The sequence below is a fragment of the Sphaeramia orbicularis genome, chromosome 22 (assembly GCF_902148855.1).
Source record: "Sphaeramia orbicularis chromosome 22, fSphaOr1.1, whole genome shotgun sequence".
NCBI lineage: Eukaryota > Metazoa > Chordata > Actinopteri > Kurtiformes > Apogonidae > Sphaeramia > Sphaeramia orbicularis.
This window is the reverse complement of record NC_043978.1, coordinates 11832697-11849632: the sequence shown is the minus strand read 5'-3', so window position 1 is coordinate 11849632 and position 16936 is coordinate 11832697. Positions and strand designations below refer to the sequence as shown.

At 37.6% G+C, this 16936-nt stretch overlaps 3 gene segments (V, D, J or C); all 3 read left to right on the top strand.

Annotated features, from left to right (window-relative positions):
* Positions 1-3028: 3028 nt before the first annotated feature.
* LOC115413207 (T cell receptor beta variable 18-like) lies at positions 3029-3602 on the top strand. The segment is given in 2 exon segments: positions 3029-3155; positions 3228-3602. Coding segments are annotated over 2 exon segments (447 nt in total).
* Positions 3603-8433: 4831 nt separating this feature from the next.
* Positions 8434-16930, top strand: LOC115413695 (T cell receptor beta variable 7-6-like). The segment is given in 4 exon segments: positions 8434-8438; positions 13878-13945; positions 14018-14310; positions 16868-16930. Coding segments are annotated over 3 exon segments (387 nt in total).
* LOC115413700 (T cell receptor alpha variable 13-1-like) lies at positions 12123-13491 on the top strand. The segment is given in 2 exon segments: positions 12123-12428; positions 12948-13491. Coding segments are annotated over 2 exon segments (360 nt in total).
* Positions 16931-16936: the final 6 nt, after the last annotated feature.

Below are 16936 nucleotides of genomic sequence, written 5' to 3'. Positions count from 1 at the left end.
TGACGTACTTCTGATCTGGACAGTCAGTTTCCAGTTAACTCCCTGTTCCAGACCCAACAGCGGACAAATGAACGGGCAGAAAAACTCAAACGCTTCAATTGTCAGAAAAAAGGAGTAAATTTAATATAAGGGATACTTTTAAGTTCCACAGAACAGTGGATGAATGAACACTGCAGTCGCTGCTTTGCACCGGAAACTGACTTTCTGATCACTGTTGAGATCAGAAGTATGTGACGTAGCTGGTGCACAGAGTCTATTAATTAATAAAAGACTGTAAATTATTTGACTCACACACACACACACACACACACATATATATATATTAGAAAAGTCAATCAACAAATATGGGATTTTGTTAATTTGTTCTGTTTGTTTATTGTAGTCAGTACTGTTTATCCTATACATACTTCCTTTAGGTAACTTAATAAGAAAACATTCCATCAACTTTCATTGCTACGCTGATGATGCCCAATTATTTTTATCCATTAAACCTGATGAAGTCAATCAGCTAGCCAAACTACAGGAGTGCATTAAAGATATTAAAGATTGGATGACAAACAATTTTCTGCTATTAAACTCGATCAAAACTGAAGTCATTGTGTTTGGCCCAAAAACTGTTAGGGATGCAGTGTCCAGCGAAGTAGTCACCGTGGATGGTGCTACCCTGGATCCCAAAACCACTGTGAGGAATCTTGGCGTTATTTTCAATCAGGATCTATTGTTTAACTCTCACATAAAACAGATTTCCAGAACTGCTTCCTTTCATCTGCGTAAAATTACTAAAATTAGACATATTTTAACACAGAACGATGCAGAAAAATTAGTCCATGCTTTTATTCCATCCAGACTCGATGATTGTAACTCACTTCTCTCAGGCTGTCCCAAAAAGTCCTTACAGACCCTTCAGCTAATCCAAAGTGCTGCTGCCCGTGTACTGACTAGAACCAGTATCAGAGACCATATTTCTCCTGCGTTGGCTTCTCTGCACTGGCTCCCTGTAAACGCTAGGACAGACTTCAAATACTCCTCCTCACTTCCAAAGCCCTTCATGGCCAGGCACCTACTGATCTGAAAGAGCTTTTAGTTCCATACAATCCATCTAGAGCACTATGCTCTCAACATGCAGGCTTACTGGAGGTCCCTAGAATCTCCAAAGTAGGACGGGGGCCAGAGCCTTCAGCTATCAAGCTCCATGATTGTGGAACCACCTCCCTGCCTCGGTCCAGGAGGAAGACACCCTTTCTATGTTTAAGAGTAGGTTAAAAACATTCCTTTTAATGATTCTTATATTTAGGGCAGCTCAGGCTGATCTGAGTTCTGCTGCTATAGGCTTAGACTGATGGGAGACTCATCTGGGTACACTGAGCTCTTCTCTGCTCCTCCTCCTCCTCTATGACCTCCGCTCTGTTCCTCTTTCTCCCTGACCTTTTCTCTCCTAATTTTCTCTTCTATTTACGCCCCAGTGAATACATGTACTGACCTGACTTCTTCCCTGGAGTCTCTGTGCTTTATCGCCTCACACGTTTTCCCAGGATCATCACAGGTTTTCCCTGGCTCATCTCTGGACCTGCTGCTGTGGTCCTGCCTCTCTCCTGCCTTCATCGTCATCACTCACTTATCCATATAGTTATGATAGTGTTTATTATATTTTTCCATAGATGTTCTAGTTCAGTTTTCTGTGCATCAACTGCATCCATGTGTCTCCCCATACCTCCCCCCTTCTCCCCCAGTCTCTCTCTATCTTTATCGCTCTCTCTTTTCTCCTCCTTTACTCTCTCTCTTTAACCCCAACTGGTCCAGGCAGACGTCCATCCTCCAGGAGTCTGGGTCTGCTCCAGGTTTCTGCTGTTAAAGGTAATTTTTCCTTCCACTGTCACCAGTCACTAGTGTTTGCTCCTGGAGGATTCTGTTGGGTTTCTGTAAATTGGCTTAGAGTCTGGTTTTGACCAACTCTATATGTAAAGTGTCATGAGATAACTGTTGTTATGATTTGGCGCTATATAAATAAAACTTGATTTGAATATTTTTTACTCATTTTGTTCATTAATTTATTCATTTTGTGATTAATTTCTCATTTTATTAGGTTTTTTTTGTAATTTTGTTCATTCTGTTCATTGTTTTGTTCATTTTGTAGATCATTTTGGCCATTTTTACAAATTTCATTCATTATCTTATTCATTTTGCGTTTTTTTTTTTTTTTCATTTTGTTCGTTTGAACTTATATTTATATATATATATTTTTAATCTTTTTATTCTTATGGTGTTTGTCGAATTGGTTTTATCGTGGCCAAAATCCATTGAAATTTCGTTCTGCAGTGCATCTCTGATGTAATGTCTCAATGACAATAAAAAAAAAAAACTGATTTTTTTTTTTTTTTTTTTTCAGTCGTCCCCTAGAAACATGGCTTTGGCGTTGTGATGAGTATTCTCATCTGTTTTCTGTCTGTGACACTTCCTGTATCATGTGACAGGATATAATCAGGTACAATTGAAAGAATGAAAAACAACTTGTTTTTTTATTCTTGATTTGTACATGAATACTGAATTACTGAGTCATTTTTTTTTGTTTTCCTATTGTGGATTCTCAATTGAATATGAAAAGAAGAAATGATACACAGATTAAGATTCATTATCATTTTGTTACTTATTGTGTTCATTTTTGTCCATATGAAATATTTTGTGAGTTTTTGTGTTTTTTTGTTTTGTTTTTTGGGGGGGTTATTTTATGTTGATTTTGTTGCTTATTTTAATTTATTGGTTCTTTTCATGAATTTTGTTAAATTCTGTGCATTTTTTTCCCCAATTTTCTTTCATTTTGTTACTGACAAAAATGACACAAAAGACACAACAAGATGAAAATGATACAAAACGCAATCATTATTAATATTATTGTTACTATTGTTAATATGACTATTGCTGTTACTGTTATTATTATTGTTGAAACTGTCTTGTGTTGACATACATTAAAAACATGAATGTCATAAAAAGTGTTGTTGAAAACACACATGATGTGTCAAACCAACCCCACATGGCCACGCCCACCTGTTACTCTATAACTGTGGACCAGGTTCACTTGTGTTTCTACAGCCTCCACAACATGGACCAGGTCCAACACACCGTCCTCATCCTGGTTTTAGCTCTACTCTGCTTCAAAGGTAAACAGTAGAACATCAGAACTACTTATTTCAATGTTGAGATTTCAGTCTAACGTTCATATCATGACACAGGTTTTACAGAAGGGAACGATGTAAAGCAGACTCGGATTCTGTGGAAAGAGATGGGACAAACAGCCACCATGAACTGCAGTCACACTAAGGGTGTAGAGTACAACCAGATGTACTGGTACCGACAGCTGCCAGGACAGAACATGGAGCAGATGGTGCTCACGACTACTTCTAATTCTGACTTCGAACCAGACTTCAGAAACGACAGGTTCTCCACCACCAAACCTGACTCTTTCAGTGGAACGTTGACGGTGCAGAACCTGGAGTACGCAGATACAGGCGTGTACTTCTGTTCTGTGAGTCAACACAGTGACACAGACTGAAGGGGAGGCTCAACAAAAACCTACAAACCACATTGTGTTCATCTAATACACACACTCACACTAGCACACAACAAACACAAACACACTGACACCTGCAAGATTATATGATATTATACGATTCAACCCAACACTGACAACATGTGTGGTGCACACTGTGGTCAAATACGGTTTAATTACAGACGTTTTTCTTCCATATCTGTATTTATTATTAATAACAGGCTCTGTGCACCAGCTCTGTGACGTACTTCTGATCTGGATAGTCAGTTTCCAGTTAACTTCCTGTTCCAGACCCAACAGCGGACAAATGAACGGGCAGAAAAACTCAAACGCTTCAACTGTCAAAGAAAAAGGAGTAAATCTAATATGAGGGATACTTTTAAGTTCCAGAGAACGGTGGATGAATGAACACTGCAGTATCAAATCAAATCAAATTTTATTTATATAGCGCCAAATCATAAAAGTTATCTCATGACACTTTACATATCGAGTCGGTCGAAACCAGACTCTAAATCAGTTGCCATTTTGCACCGGAAACTGATTTTCCAATCACTGTTGAGATCAGAAGTATGTGACAGAGCTGGTGCACAGAGTCTATTAATTAATAAAAGACGTAAATTATTTCACACACACACACGCACACACACACACACACACGCACACACATGCGCGCACACACACACACAAACACACACACACAGAAACTACCGGTCAAAAGTTTTAGAACACCCCAATTTTTCCAGTTTTGTATTGAAATTCCACCAGTTCCAGTCCAATGAACAGCTTGAAATGGTATAAAGGTAAGCGGTGAACTGCCAGAGGTAAAAAAAAAAAAAAAAGTAAGGTTAAACAAAATTTTAAAATAATGTACATTTCAGAATTATACAAAGAAGGCATTTTTCAGCAAACAAGAAATGGGTTAACAACTTAAAGCAGTTCTGCAGCAATGGAGGTTGATCAAGCCTCGAAAGTTGGTGCTACCAGTTCCTCCAGGTTTCCCAACGTTTGTGAATTCCTTCCAACCCCCTCTGTCTGCAGAAAAGTAGTGCTGGAACACACTTTGGTACCATACCGTTGTGAGCATTATTTGAACAGTATTGTACTGCAGAAAGTCGTGTGTTACTATAAAAATGGAAAAGAGGAAAAGGCAATTAACGATAGAAGAGAGACAGACCATCATAAAACTTGAAAATGTCGGTCTGTCCTACAGAGAAATGTCCAAGAAAGTCCAGGTGTCAGTAAGTCCAGTTTCCTTCACCATCCAAAGGCACTCAGAAACTGGAGGAAATGCTGACAGGAAGAGGTCTGGAAGAGCCAAAGACACAACAGAATCAGAAGACAAGTTTATGACAGTCAACAGCTGGAGTGAGAGGAGACTGACAGGACAACAGCTGAAAGCACAGTGAAGATAATGGAGGAGGAAGCAAGTCTGAGTTTACACTGGGAACACAAGACTGAACAGTTGCAGGTTTGATGGGTCCAGTTGCAGCAAAAAAGCCATTGCTGAGACTTCAGAATCAGAAAAAGAGGCTTGGCTGGGCCATGATACACCGCCAGTGGACTACTGAAGACTGGAAGAAGGTGTTATGGACTGATGAATCCAAATTTGAAATCTTCTGTTCATCCTGCAGGACTTTTGTACGCTGTCGAGTAGGTGAAAGGATGGTTCCTCAGTGTGTGACATCAACTGTCAAACATGGAGGAGGAAGTGTGATGGTCTGGGGCTGTTTTGCTGGATCCAGGGTCTGTGACTTGTACAGAGTGAAAGGCACCCTGAACTAAAACAGCTACCACAGCATTCTGCAGCTATGCCATGCAGTAGCCTCTGGGATGCACCTAGTTGGTCAGGGGTTCATCCTACAGCAAGATAATGACCCAAAACAGAAGTCCAAGCTTTGCCAGAACTACCTAAAGAAAAAAGAACAAGATGGTACACTAGAAAACATGGAGTGGCCAGCACAGTCTCCAGACCAAAACCCCATGGAGCTGGTTTAGGATGAAGTGGACAGACAAGTGAAAGCAAAGACACCTACAAGTGTTCCACATTTATGGGAACTTCTGCAACAGAGTTGGGAAGAACTTTCTGAAGAACATTTGATTTCCATTGTAGAAAGAATGCCACGAGTGTGTTCAACTGTTCTATCTGCCAAAGGTGACTACTTTGATGAGTCAAAAGTTTAGAATGCATTTTGATTTCTAAATTGATTTCATGATTTCTATTTTAGCTTCAATTGTTTATTTGTTCTATGCTTTAATTTCAGAGTACACTGACACATTAAACTGCATCATTTCAATGAAATTCTGGAAAAATTGGGGTGTTCTAAAACTTTTGACCAGTAGTGTATATATAAGAAAAGTCAAACAACAAATATGTGATTTTATTGATTTGTTCTATTTGTTTATTATTTTGGCAACTTTTTTTTTTTTTTTACTTATTTTGTTCATTAATTTATTCATTTTGTGATTAATTTCTCATTTTATTCGTTTTTTGTAATTTTGTTCATTCTGTTGATTCTTTTGTTCTTTTTGTTATTTATTTTGTTCATTTTGTTGATTATTTTGGCCATTTTTACAAATTTCATTCATTTTTTTTTTTCATTTTGTGATTTTTTTTTTTTTTTTCATTTTGTTTGTTTGTATTTATATTTATATATCTTTTAATCTTTTTATTCTTATGGTGTTTATCTAATTGTTTTTATCGTGGCCAAAATGCATTAGAATTTCGTTCTGCAGTGCATCTCTGATGTAGTGTCTGAATGACAATAAAAAAAACTTTTTTTTTTTTGTTTTTTTGTCATTTGGTTCATTATTTATTTTGTTCATTTCTTTGATTATTTTGTTTACTTTGCCCATTTTTATTCATTCTGTTGATTATTTCATTTTTTTTTTATATTTTACTCTTTATGTTAAATATTTTGTTTATTCTGTTGAATATTTTGGTCCTTTTTACTCTTATGATTCTTGCAGATTCTCTTTTTTCACACATCACTCCTGACACTTCAGTTCGGTCGTCCCCTAGAAACATGGCGGTGGTGTTGTGACGAGTATTCTCATCTGTTTTCTATCTGTGACACTTCCTGTATCATGTGACAGGATATAATCAGGTACAATTAAAAGAATGAAGAACTTGTTTTTTTATTCTTGATTTGTACATGAATAATGAAATAACGAGTCATTTTTTTCATTTTCCTATTGTGGATTCTCAATTGAATATGAAAAGAACAAATGATACACGGATTCAGATTCATTATCGTTTTGTTACTTATTGTGTTAATTTTTGTCCATACAAATCATTATGTGAGGTTTTTTTTTTTTTGTTAGGGTTTTTTTTTGGGGTGGGGTGGGGGGGTATTTTATGTTGATTTTGTTGCTTATTTTGTTAATTTATTGGTTCTTTTCATCAATTTTGTTAAATTCCGTGCATTTTTTCCCCAATTTTCTATCATTTCGTTACTGACAAAAATGACAAAAATGACGGAAAAATACGCAAAACGTGATGATGATGATGATGATGATTATTATTATTATTATTATTATTATTATTATTATTATTGTGTTTACTATTATTAAAATTGCCATTGCTGTCACTGTTATTATTTTTTATTTTTTATTTATTTTTTAAAACTTTCTTGTGTTGACATACATTTGTGGTGTCAGAAACCAGTATTTTAATCAAAAGTATTCAATTTGTATTTAAAAGTGTTCAACCTGTATTCATTTGCATGCCAGAAGTTATTCTTAGTGTAATGTGAAGACTGTACCAGAGTAGCTGACTTCTTTTTTCTTGGGAGAATCACTACATTAAAAAAAAAAAAAAAAAAAAAACATGGAAAGTTTCAAAACATGGTGGACAATAAAGAACATGGAAATGTTGGACATTCTGGGAAATGATTTACATATTCATGGCAAAGTTACATATTTATATATGATAAACTAATATCAAGAAATAGTTGCATATGTATATGCAACTATCGGAGACAATGCCAAGAAGGAGGGCTTTTTCGACATGACCAGAATGATGTTCCCAAATATGATAAAAAAGGGAAACAGGGGTATGGTCTATAGCTAAAACCCAACCTATTTTTGGTCATATAAAAATGATCAACCAAGGCAAAAACGTCAGTTGTCTCTGCAGATTTCAACTCGGTGTTTATTTTGTGTATGAATAAACAATTTATGTGGCTCGAATTCTGCTTGATCTCTGAGTTTGTCTTTGGTTCTGTGTGACAGTTACTTGACAAAGCTCCAATACATAGATTATGGAGGACAGAGACAGAAATTCAACATTTTAGAGTACAGTTGTATAAGAACGTCAAAGAGACCAGAGACGTCTCCCACCTGCGGCCGTACATTTTACACAACACATTAAAAACATGAACATCATAAAAAGTGTTGCTGAAAACAGACATGATGTGTCAAACCAACCCCACATGGCCACGCCCACCTGTTACTCTATAACTGTGGACCAGGTTCACTTGTGTTTCTACAGCCTCCACAACATGGACCAGGTCCAACACACCGTCCTCATCCTGGTTTTAGCTCTACTCTGCTTCAAAGGTAAACAGTAGAACATCAGAACTCCTTATTTCAATGTTGAGATTTCAGTCTAACGTTCATATCATGACACAGGTTTTACAGAAGGGAACGATGTAAAGCAGACTCGGATTCTGTGGAAAGAGATGGGACAAACAGCCACCATGAACTGCAGTCACACTAAGGGTGCAGAGTACTTCCAAATGTACTGGTACCGACAGCTACCAGGACAGAACATGGAACAGATGGTGCTCACCATCGCTTATTCTAAACTTGACTTTGAACCAGACTTCAGAAACGACAGGTTCTCCACCACCAAACCTGACGCTGACGGTGGAACGTTGACGGTGCAGAACCTGGAGTACGCAGATACAGGCGTGTACTTCTGTTCTGTGAGTCAACACAGTGACACAGACTGAAGGGGAGGCTCAACAGAAACCTACAAAGCACATTGTGTTCATCTAATACACACACTCACAACAGCACACAACAAACACAAACACACTGACACCTGCAAGATTATATGATATTATACGATTCAACCCAACACTGACAACATGTGTGGTGCACACTGTGGTCAAATACGGTTTAATTATAGACGTTTTTCTTCCATATCTGTATTTATGTAACCGGGTGAACAGGGGACTAACAGAGAATTTGGAGGTCCTTGTTTCCTCTTTGATTGTTGGCGTGTCTTTGGGATGCGTTCCGGGTTGTAGCCTGCCACGGACAGGCTCAGCGGTGACGTCATATTGCGCGAAACGGAAGTGAATTGATCACAACGAGGCAAATGTCCCGACCGGTATGTAAAGAAAATGAGCCATCCATGTTCGTGTTTGAGTTAAATACTTCGGTGGTGAGTTACTGACAAAACTGGTAACACAACATAGCTAATAATCTTACCCCGTTTGCTGGTGATTTTGATAGACAGACCAGACTAGAGAGAGAGCTGACTCCAGATCACGCTGCGCTGGGTGGCTATACGTAGTAGCATCACAGCGTGAGTGTGTTTTACATAAGGTTATGATAAATTAGGGTTTTCTCTTCCAATTAGGGCTGCACGATTTTGGAAAAAAAAAAATCCTGATTTTTTTCCTCTAAAAACTCGATTTTCGATTTTGATTTTGATTTTTGGGTAAAACTACAAAAGACAACAGAAGTCAGCATGTCGTTTTCATGAGCAGCCCACAATGCAAGGCACTGCTCTGACCTGAAATCTGCGATGGTATCATGTGATGAACCCACAGAAGTTTATTTTTTCTTAATTAAATCTTTATTGAATGAAGTAGAGTATACAAACAATGTATACAACAAGAAAATAACAGAAGTTTGTCAGGGGGAATACACTACAATACAATGTCCAAATCAGAGCAAATACTTATGTTTTTTATAGCCTTTGTGTTTCCAGATTTATCTAACAGCTTTAAATAAAGTTCAACATCTTTCAAAAAATAAATAATATTTGGTTTTGTGTTACAGAACTTACATTTGTGAATGAAAAATTTAGCAAGTACGAGGACTAAATTAATTTTTTTTTTTAAATACACACATATATTTATTTATTTACTCTTTTCTTGGTATCTGGCCCACAGAAGTGATACCAGTGTCAGTCAGTGACAGGCATCAGTCGTGCGTGTGTGGACCACGTTAATATGAGTGATCCACATGCGGTTCTGTTTAAACTGGGGGATCTGTGCGTGGAACAGACCGACCCAGGACACACTGGAGGGATTCTATCCTGGAGCTGGTGGATGTGTGTGGGCACAGGGCTGTGTGGGCTCCTCTGCTGAGGCTGATGACCCCGACACCCGGACCCGGATCGGAAGAAGACAGTACGGTACGGATCCGGGACAACGGAAGATGAATGATCCACATGCAGTTCTATTTCAGTTGTGGGATCCGTGTGTGAAGCCACGGCTTACATTACTTTAAGTACTGCGGGCTCATGAACACATTTAAACTCCGGTCATTACACGGACTTCTGTGACAGACCACTGTTACTGACAGGAGGAGGAGCCTACCGTAGCCCGCAAGCGCGCGGCCCGCAGGCACGAGAGAGATGAAATCGATTTTACGATTTCCCTTTTTTAAAAATCGTCCTAATTAAAAAATCCGATTTCGATTTAAAATCGATTAATCGTGCAGCCCTAGCTCCAATAAACTTGTTTTTGTTTTTTTTTACCTCCATGTCACACACTTGTTCCATGTAGAGGGGAGCGGATCTGCAGGGCAGTTTTTGTTCGTGAATTGGGCTAGCCACTGTGACAAAGACAGACAAAGTAAGTGCACACCCCATTAGCAGCGGAGTCTGTATGGACGTGGATATGAATGTGAAAGACGGCACATTTCGGTGTAAAACTGAATGCATTGAGGATATATATAGCAGGCTTAACATAGTAAATGACTGAGATACAGACACAGTTCAGTGGATTAATGTATGTGGTTACAGATTTCATGATTGAGGGTAATCTGTGGGATTAAATGAGGGAAGAGAGTTTCAGGGGCATTCCATATGAATATTTTTGTGTTCCATCCTGTTCTACACAAGAGTAAAATGATGTTACTGGTGGGAATATTTGATGTTATTCACCTGAAGGAAAGTTAGTTTCATGCATTGGTTATGTCCTGTTTTCTTTTGCTGCGGGATTGAGGTATTAAATTTAATGAACATCATTTAAATGTAAATTTCAGGACAGCTTTGTGATATGTTCACATGCTTAATATGGGTGTTTAATTGTGGCAATGATGTTTTTCATTTCTTTATTTTTATATGCTCTGCATTGTCTTTTCAGAAAGTGCCTTGCCACTGCTGTTGCCTATTTGCTGTAGTTATTTTGTTAACAAACTACTATCCATAAAAAGAGAAAGCCACTGATCTTTCAGTTTCTCTGGGAAATAAAAGATACCCACAAGAAATTTTAAAATTGTGTCCTGCCTCCTCACTTATACCAGGCCACATTTATTATTAATAACAGGCTCTGTGCACCAGCTCTGTGACGTACTTCTGATCTGGACAATCAGTTTCCGGTTAACTTCCTGTTCCAGACCCAACAGCGGACAAATGAACGGGCAGAAAAACTCAAACGCTCAATTGTCAGAAAAAGGAGTAAATCTAATATGAGGGATACTTTTAAGTTCCAGAGAACGGTGGATGAATGAACACATACACAAATACAAATACAAAAAAAAAAAAAAAAAAAAAAAAAAAAATATATATATATATATATATATATATATATATATATATATATATATATATATATATATGTGTGTGTGTGTGTGTGTGTATATGTATATATATGTATATATATATATATATATATATATATATATATATATATATATATGTGTGTGTGTATATATATATATATATATATATATATATATATATGTGTGTGTGTGTGTGTACAAGAAGAGTCCATTAAACAATAAGTGATTTTGTTGATTTGTTCTTTTTGTTTATTATTTTAGTCAATATTTTTTACTCATATTCATTTACACTCAGAATATTTTATTCTTTATGTTAATTATTTTGTTCATTCTATTGATTATTTTATTCTTTATATTTATATATATATATATATATATATATATATATATATATATATATATATATATATATATATATTTATATACATATATACTTTATGTTAAATATTTTGTTCATTCTGTAGAATATTTTGGTCCTTTTACTCTTTTGACTCTTGCAGATTCTCTTTTTTCACACATCACTTCTGACACTGTAGTCCAGTGGATTCTGTTTGTGTGCGTGTGTGCGTGTGTGTGTGTATGTGTGTGTGTGTGTGTGTGTGTGTGTGTGTGTAGGTGTGTGTGTGTGTGTTTGTGTGTGTATGTGTGTCTCAGGCATCACACTAAATTCGTACAGAGCTGACTGCTGCAGTTTGTCATACTTATGTATTTTTGTGAAGGAACAAACTAGCAAAAACAGCAAGTTGATAGGACCTATATTGTGGGAGATATTAGTAATTTTGGAATACAATAGCCTCACAATCCCATTGCTTTGCATTGCCACTCCAACACTGGCCAGAAGACGATGGCGTGTATTACTGCGCAGGCGGACGACACGGTGACTGAAGAACCTCAGACACCTCCACAAAAACCTCCAACACTCAACCGCCAACATAGAGAAGAACAGGAAGCAGAGGACACCTGCAACTCCGCTTTTAAAGGACGTCTTCTGCGTCAACCACCACAACAGGAAACTTCAGAAATCCACTGTTGAAGGGGTGAGACCTCCCATCATCTTCTACCTCAGATCCCTTCAGTTCATCTGTTTGCATCATGTTCAGGCTCCTTGTACATTTAGCAGCTCTGCCGTTCTGTCTGACAGGTAAGAAATGATGCCAAACAACCGACTTTTGGTCCAAACCTGCATTTATGTGAAGGCACTTCGTTAGCAATTTCTTCAAACACCTACTGTGACGAAACTACAGGTCGGATTCATTCCAGATTTTATATGTATCTTCCTTCGGACAATGTCTACAAAGCTTGGTCACAGTTTTGACAAATTGAAATTTTTAAAATTCAAAAAATGTGCCTTTACTTATAATGGTTCATATTTTGATGGTTTATAACATGTAAATGGTTACACATATCAATATAGTTCTTACTGATCACTGATAGAAGTCATATATGGACTTTGATTAAATTAGTTGAGTTCTCCTCCAGTGAAAGTACCACTCACTTCTACTGGGATCCAGACCACAGGACTCTAACACAGAGACACAATCTGACAACCTCAGAAATTCAACTGGGGATTGATTCTTAGTAGAACATGATGCTGACATACAGGGACATTGGAACTATTTTTTTCTTTTACTGAAGCTGTTCATTTTTCAATTTTTTACAGAACTCTCTAAAAACAGCGTTGACCAGAATCCCTCTGCCATGATGAAACATCCTGGAGACGCTGAAGTGATTAAATGCAGCCACTCCAACTCTGACTGGAAAATGATCCAGTGGTACAAACAGTCTGCAGGGACCACGGAGATGGTTCTTCTTGGCTATGTTCTATATTCTAATCCAAGCACTGAAGACCAGTTTAAAGGCTCATATAACGTGAGCGGTGAAGGGTCCAGTCTGTCATCCCTTCACATGTTAAAGTTAAGCAAAACCGAAGACGGCGCTGTGTTTTTCTGTGCAGCGAGTAGAGCACAGTGATGAAAACTCCTGCCAACTTTGACAAAAACCTTCTATGGTAACACATCTACAACACTTCAACAGATAAAAGCCACATGAAGACCAGAACAATGAACTCGACAAGGGTTATTAGACAGCAGCTGCATCTACAGACAGCTTCATACTGTAACACTGTCTGTGTACAGTCCTGTAGGGGGCAGCGTTTATCCACAGATCTGCTCATTTTATAGACAAACCATCAGAAGAAAAGATGCAACAGAATCATTATGTGCATTTTTTGGGGGGTGGGTTTGCTCATTTTATGTTGATTTTTCTGCTTATTTTGTTAATTTATTGACTCTTTTCATGAATTTTTTTGTGAAATTCTGTGCATTTTTTCCCCAATTTTCTTTCATTTTGTTACTGAAAAAAAAATGCAACAAGACACAAAACACGATGATTATTATATTTACTATTGTAAATATGACTATTGCTGTTACTGTTATTATTGCTGAAACTGTCTTGTGTTGACATGCATTAAAAACATGAATGTCATAAAAAGTGTTGCTGAAAACACACATGATGTGTCAAACCAACCCCACATGGCCACGCCCACCTGTTACTCTATAACTGTGGACCAGGTTCACTTGTGTTTCCACAGCCTCCAGAACATGGACCAGGTCCAACACACCGTCCTCATCCTGGTTTTAGCTCTACTCTGCTTCAAAGGTAAACAGTAGAACATCAGAACTCCTTATTTCAATGTTGAGATTTCAGTCTAACGTTAATGTCATGACTCAGGTTTTACAGAAGGGAACGATGTAAAGCAGACTCGGATTCTGTGGAAAGAGATGGGACAAACAGCCACCATGAACTGCAGTCACACTAAGGGTGCAAGCTACTTCCAGATGTACTGGTACCGACAGCTGTCAGGACAGAACATGGAGCAGATGGTGTTCACGACTACTTCTAATACTGACTTTGAACCAGACTTCAGAAACGACAGGTTCTCCACCACCAAACCTGACGCTGACAGTGGAACGTTGACGGTGCGGAACCTGGAGTACGCAGATACAGGCGTGTACTTCTGTTCTGTGAGTCAACACAGTGACACAGACTGAAGGGGAGGCTCAACAAAAACCTACAAAGCACATTGTGTTCATCTAATACACACACTCACAACAGCACACAACAAACACAAACACACTGACACCTGCAAGATTATATGATATTATACGATTCAACCCAACACTGACAACATGTGTGGTGCACACTGTGGTCAAATACGGTTTAATTATAGACGTTTTTCTTCCATATCTGTATTTATTATTAATAACAGGCTCTGTGCACCAGCTCTGTGACGTACTTCTGATCTGGACAGTCAGTTTCCAGTTAACTTCCTGTTCCAGACCCAACAGTTCCAGAGAATGGTGGATAAATGAACACTGCAGTGGCCGCTTTGCACCGGAAACTAACTTTCTGATCACTGCCGAGATCAGAAGTATATGACAGAGCTGGTGCACAGAGTCTATTAATTAATAAAAGACTGTAAATCATTTCACACACACACACACACACACACACACACACACATACATATATATATAAATATATAGGTGGGGTACACCCTGGACATTTCACCAGTTCATCACAGGGCTGAACATATAGAGACAAACACTCACTCTCACATTCACACCTATGGACAATTTAGTTTAGCCAATTAACCTATCAGTGCATGTCTTTGGATGGTGGGAGGAAGCCGGAGTACCCGGAAAGAACCCACACAGACACGGGGAGAACATGCAAACTCCATACAGAAAGGCCCCACCCCCCGTTGACTGGTGTTGGAATCGAACCCAGGACCTTCTTGCTGTGAGGCACGAGTGCTAACCACTGCACCACCGTGTGTGTATATTAGGCCTGTAACGGTACACGTACCTAACCAAACCGTTTCGGTACACACCTGTTGGGTTTGGTACACAGCTGTACCGAAACAGCACAGTATGTTGAGAAAAAGAAAAAGGAACGAAAGACGTTGTTTGATGCAGAACTTTAAATTCATGCAAGTTCCACACAGACTAATTAATTAATTAATTAATTAATTAATTAATTAATATTATCTTTTTATTCATCTGATGTTTATCAAATTGTTTTTATCGTGGCCAAGCTGCATTGGAATTTCATTCTGCAGTGCACCTCTGCTGTAACGTCTGAATGATAATAAAGAAATCTTAATTTTTTTTTTTGTCATTTGGATCATTCATTATATATTTTGTTGATTATTTTGTTTACTTGGTCAATTTTTATTCATTCATTCATTTTCTGAACCTGCTTTATCCTCACTAGGGTCACGGGGGTCACTTGGAGCCTATCCCAGCTACATAGGGGCAAAGGTGGGCTACACCCTGGACAAGTCGCCAGTTCATCGCAGGGCTGAACATATATTACATTCATTTTTATTCATTCTGTTGATTACTTTATTCTTTATATATATTATGTGTGTGTGTGTATACATATATATATATATATATATATATATATATATATATATATATATATATATATATATATATATATACACTCAACAAAAATATAAACGCACCACTTTTGTTTTTGCTCCCATTTGTCATGAGCTGAACTCAAAGATCTAAAACTTTTTCTGTGTACACACAAGGTTTATTTCTCCCAAATATTGTTCACAAATCTGTCTAAATTTGTGTTAGTGAACACTTCTTCTTTGCTGAGATAATCCATCCACCTCACAGGTGTGGCATATCAAGATGCTGATTAGACAGCATGATTATTGAACAGGTGTGCCTTAGGCTGGCCACAATAAAAGGCCACTCCCAAATGTGCAGTTTTATCACACAGCACAATACCACAGATGTCACAAGTTTTGAGGGAATATGCAATTGGCATGGAATGTCCACCAGAGCTTTTGCCTGTGAATTGAATGTTCATTTCTCTACCATAAGCCATCTCCAAAGCTGTTTCAGAGAATTCATGAAGAGGACTGTGCGAGGAAAATGGTGGTCACACCAAATACTGACTGGTTTTCTGACCCCCCTGGACCACCCAATACAGTAAAACTGCACATTTTAGAATGGCCTTTTATTGTGGCCAGCCTAAGTCACACCTGTGCAATAATCCTGCTGTCTAATCAGAATCTTGATATGCCACACCTGTGAGGTGGATGGATTATCTCAACAAAGGACAAAGGAGAAGTGCTCACTAACACAGATTTAGACAAATTTATGAACAATATTTGAGAGAAATAGGCCTTTTGTGAACATAGAAAAAGTTTTAGATCTTTGAGTTCAGCTCATGAAAAATGGGAGCAAAAACAAAAGTGGTGCGTTTATATTTTTGTTCAGTGTGTATATATATATATATATATATATATATATATATATATATATAAATATATATATATATATATAATTTATGCCACATATTTTGTTCATTCTGTTGATTATTTCATTCTCTCTCTCTCTCTCTCTCTCTCTCTCTTTCTATATATATATATATATATATATATATATATATTTATATATATGTATGTATGTATGTATGTATGTATATAATTTATGTTAAATATTTTGTTCATTCTGTTGAATATTTTGGTCCTTTTTACTCTTTTGACTCTTGCAGATTCTCTTTTTTCACACATCACTCCTGACACTTTAGTCCAGTCGTCCCCTAGAAACATGGCGGTGGTGT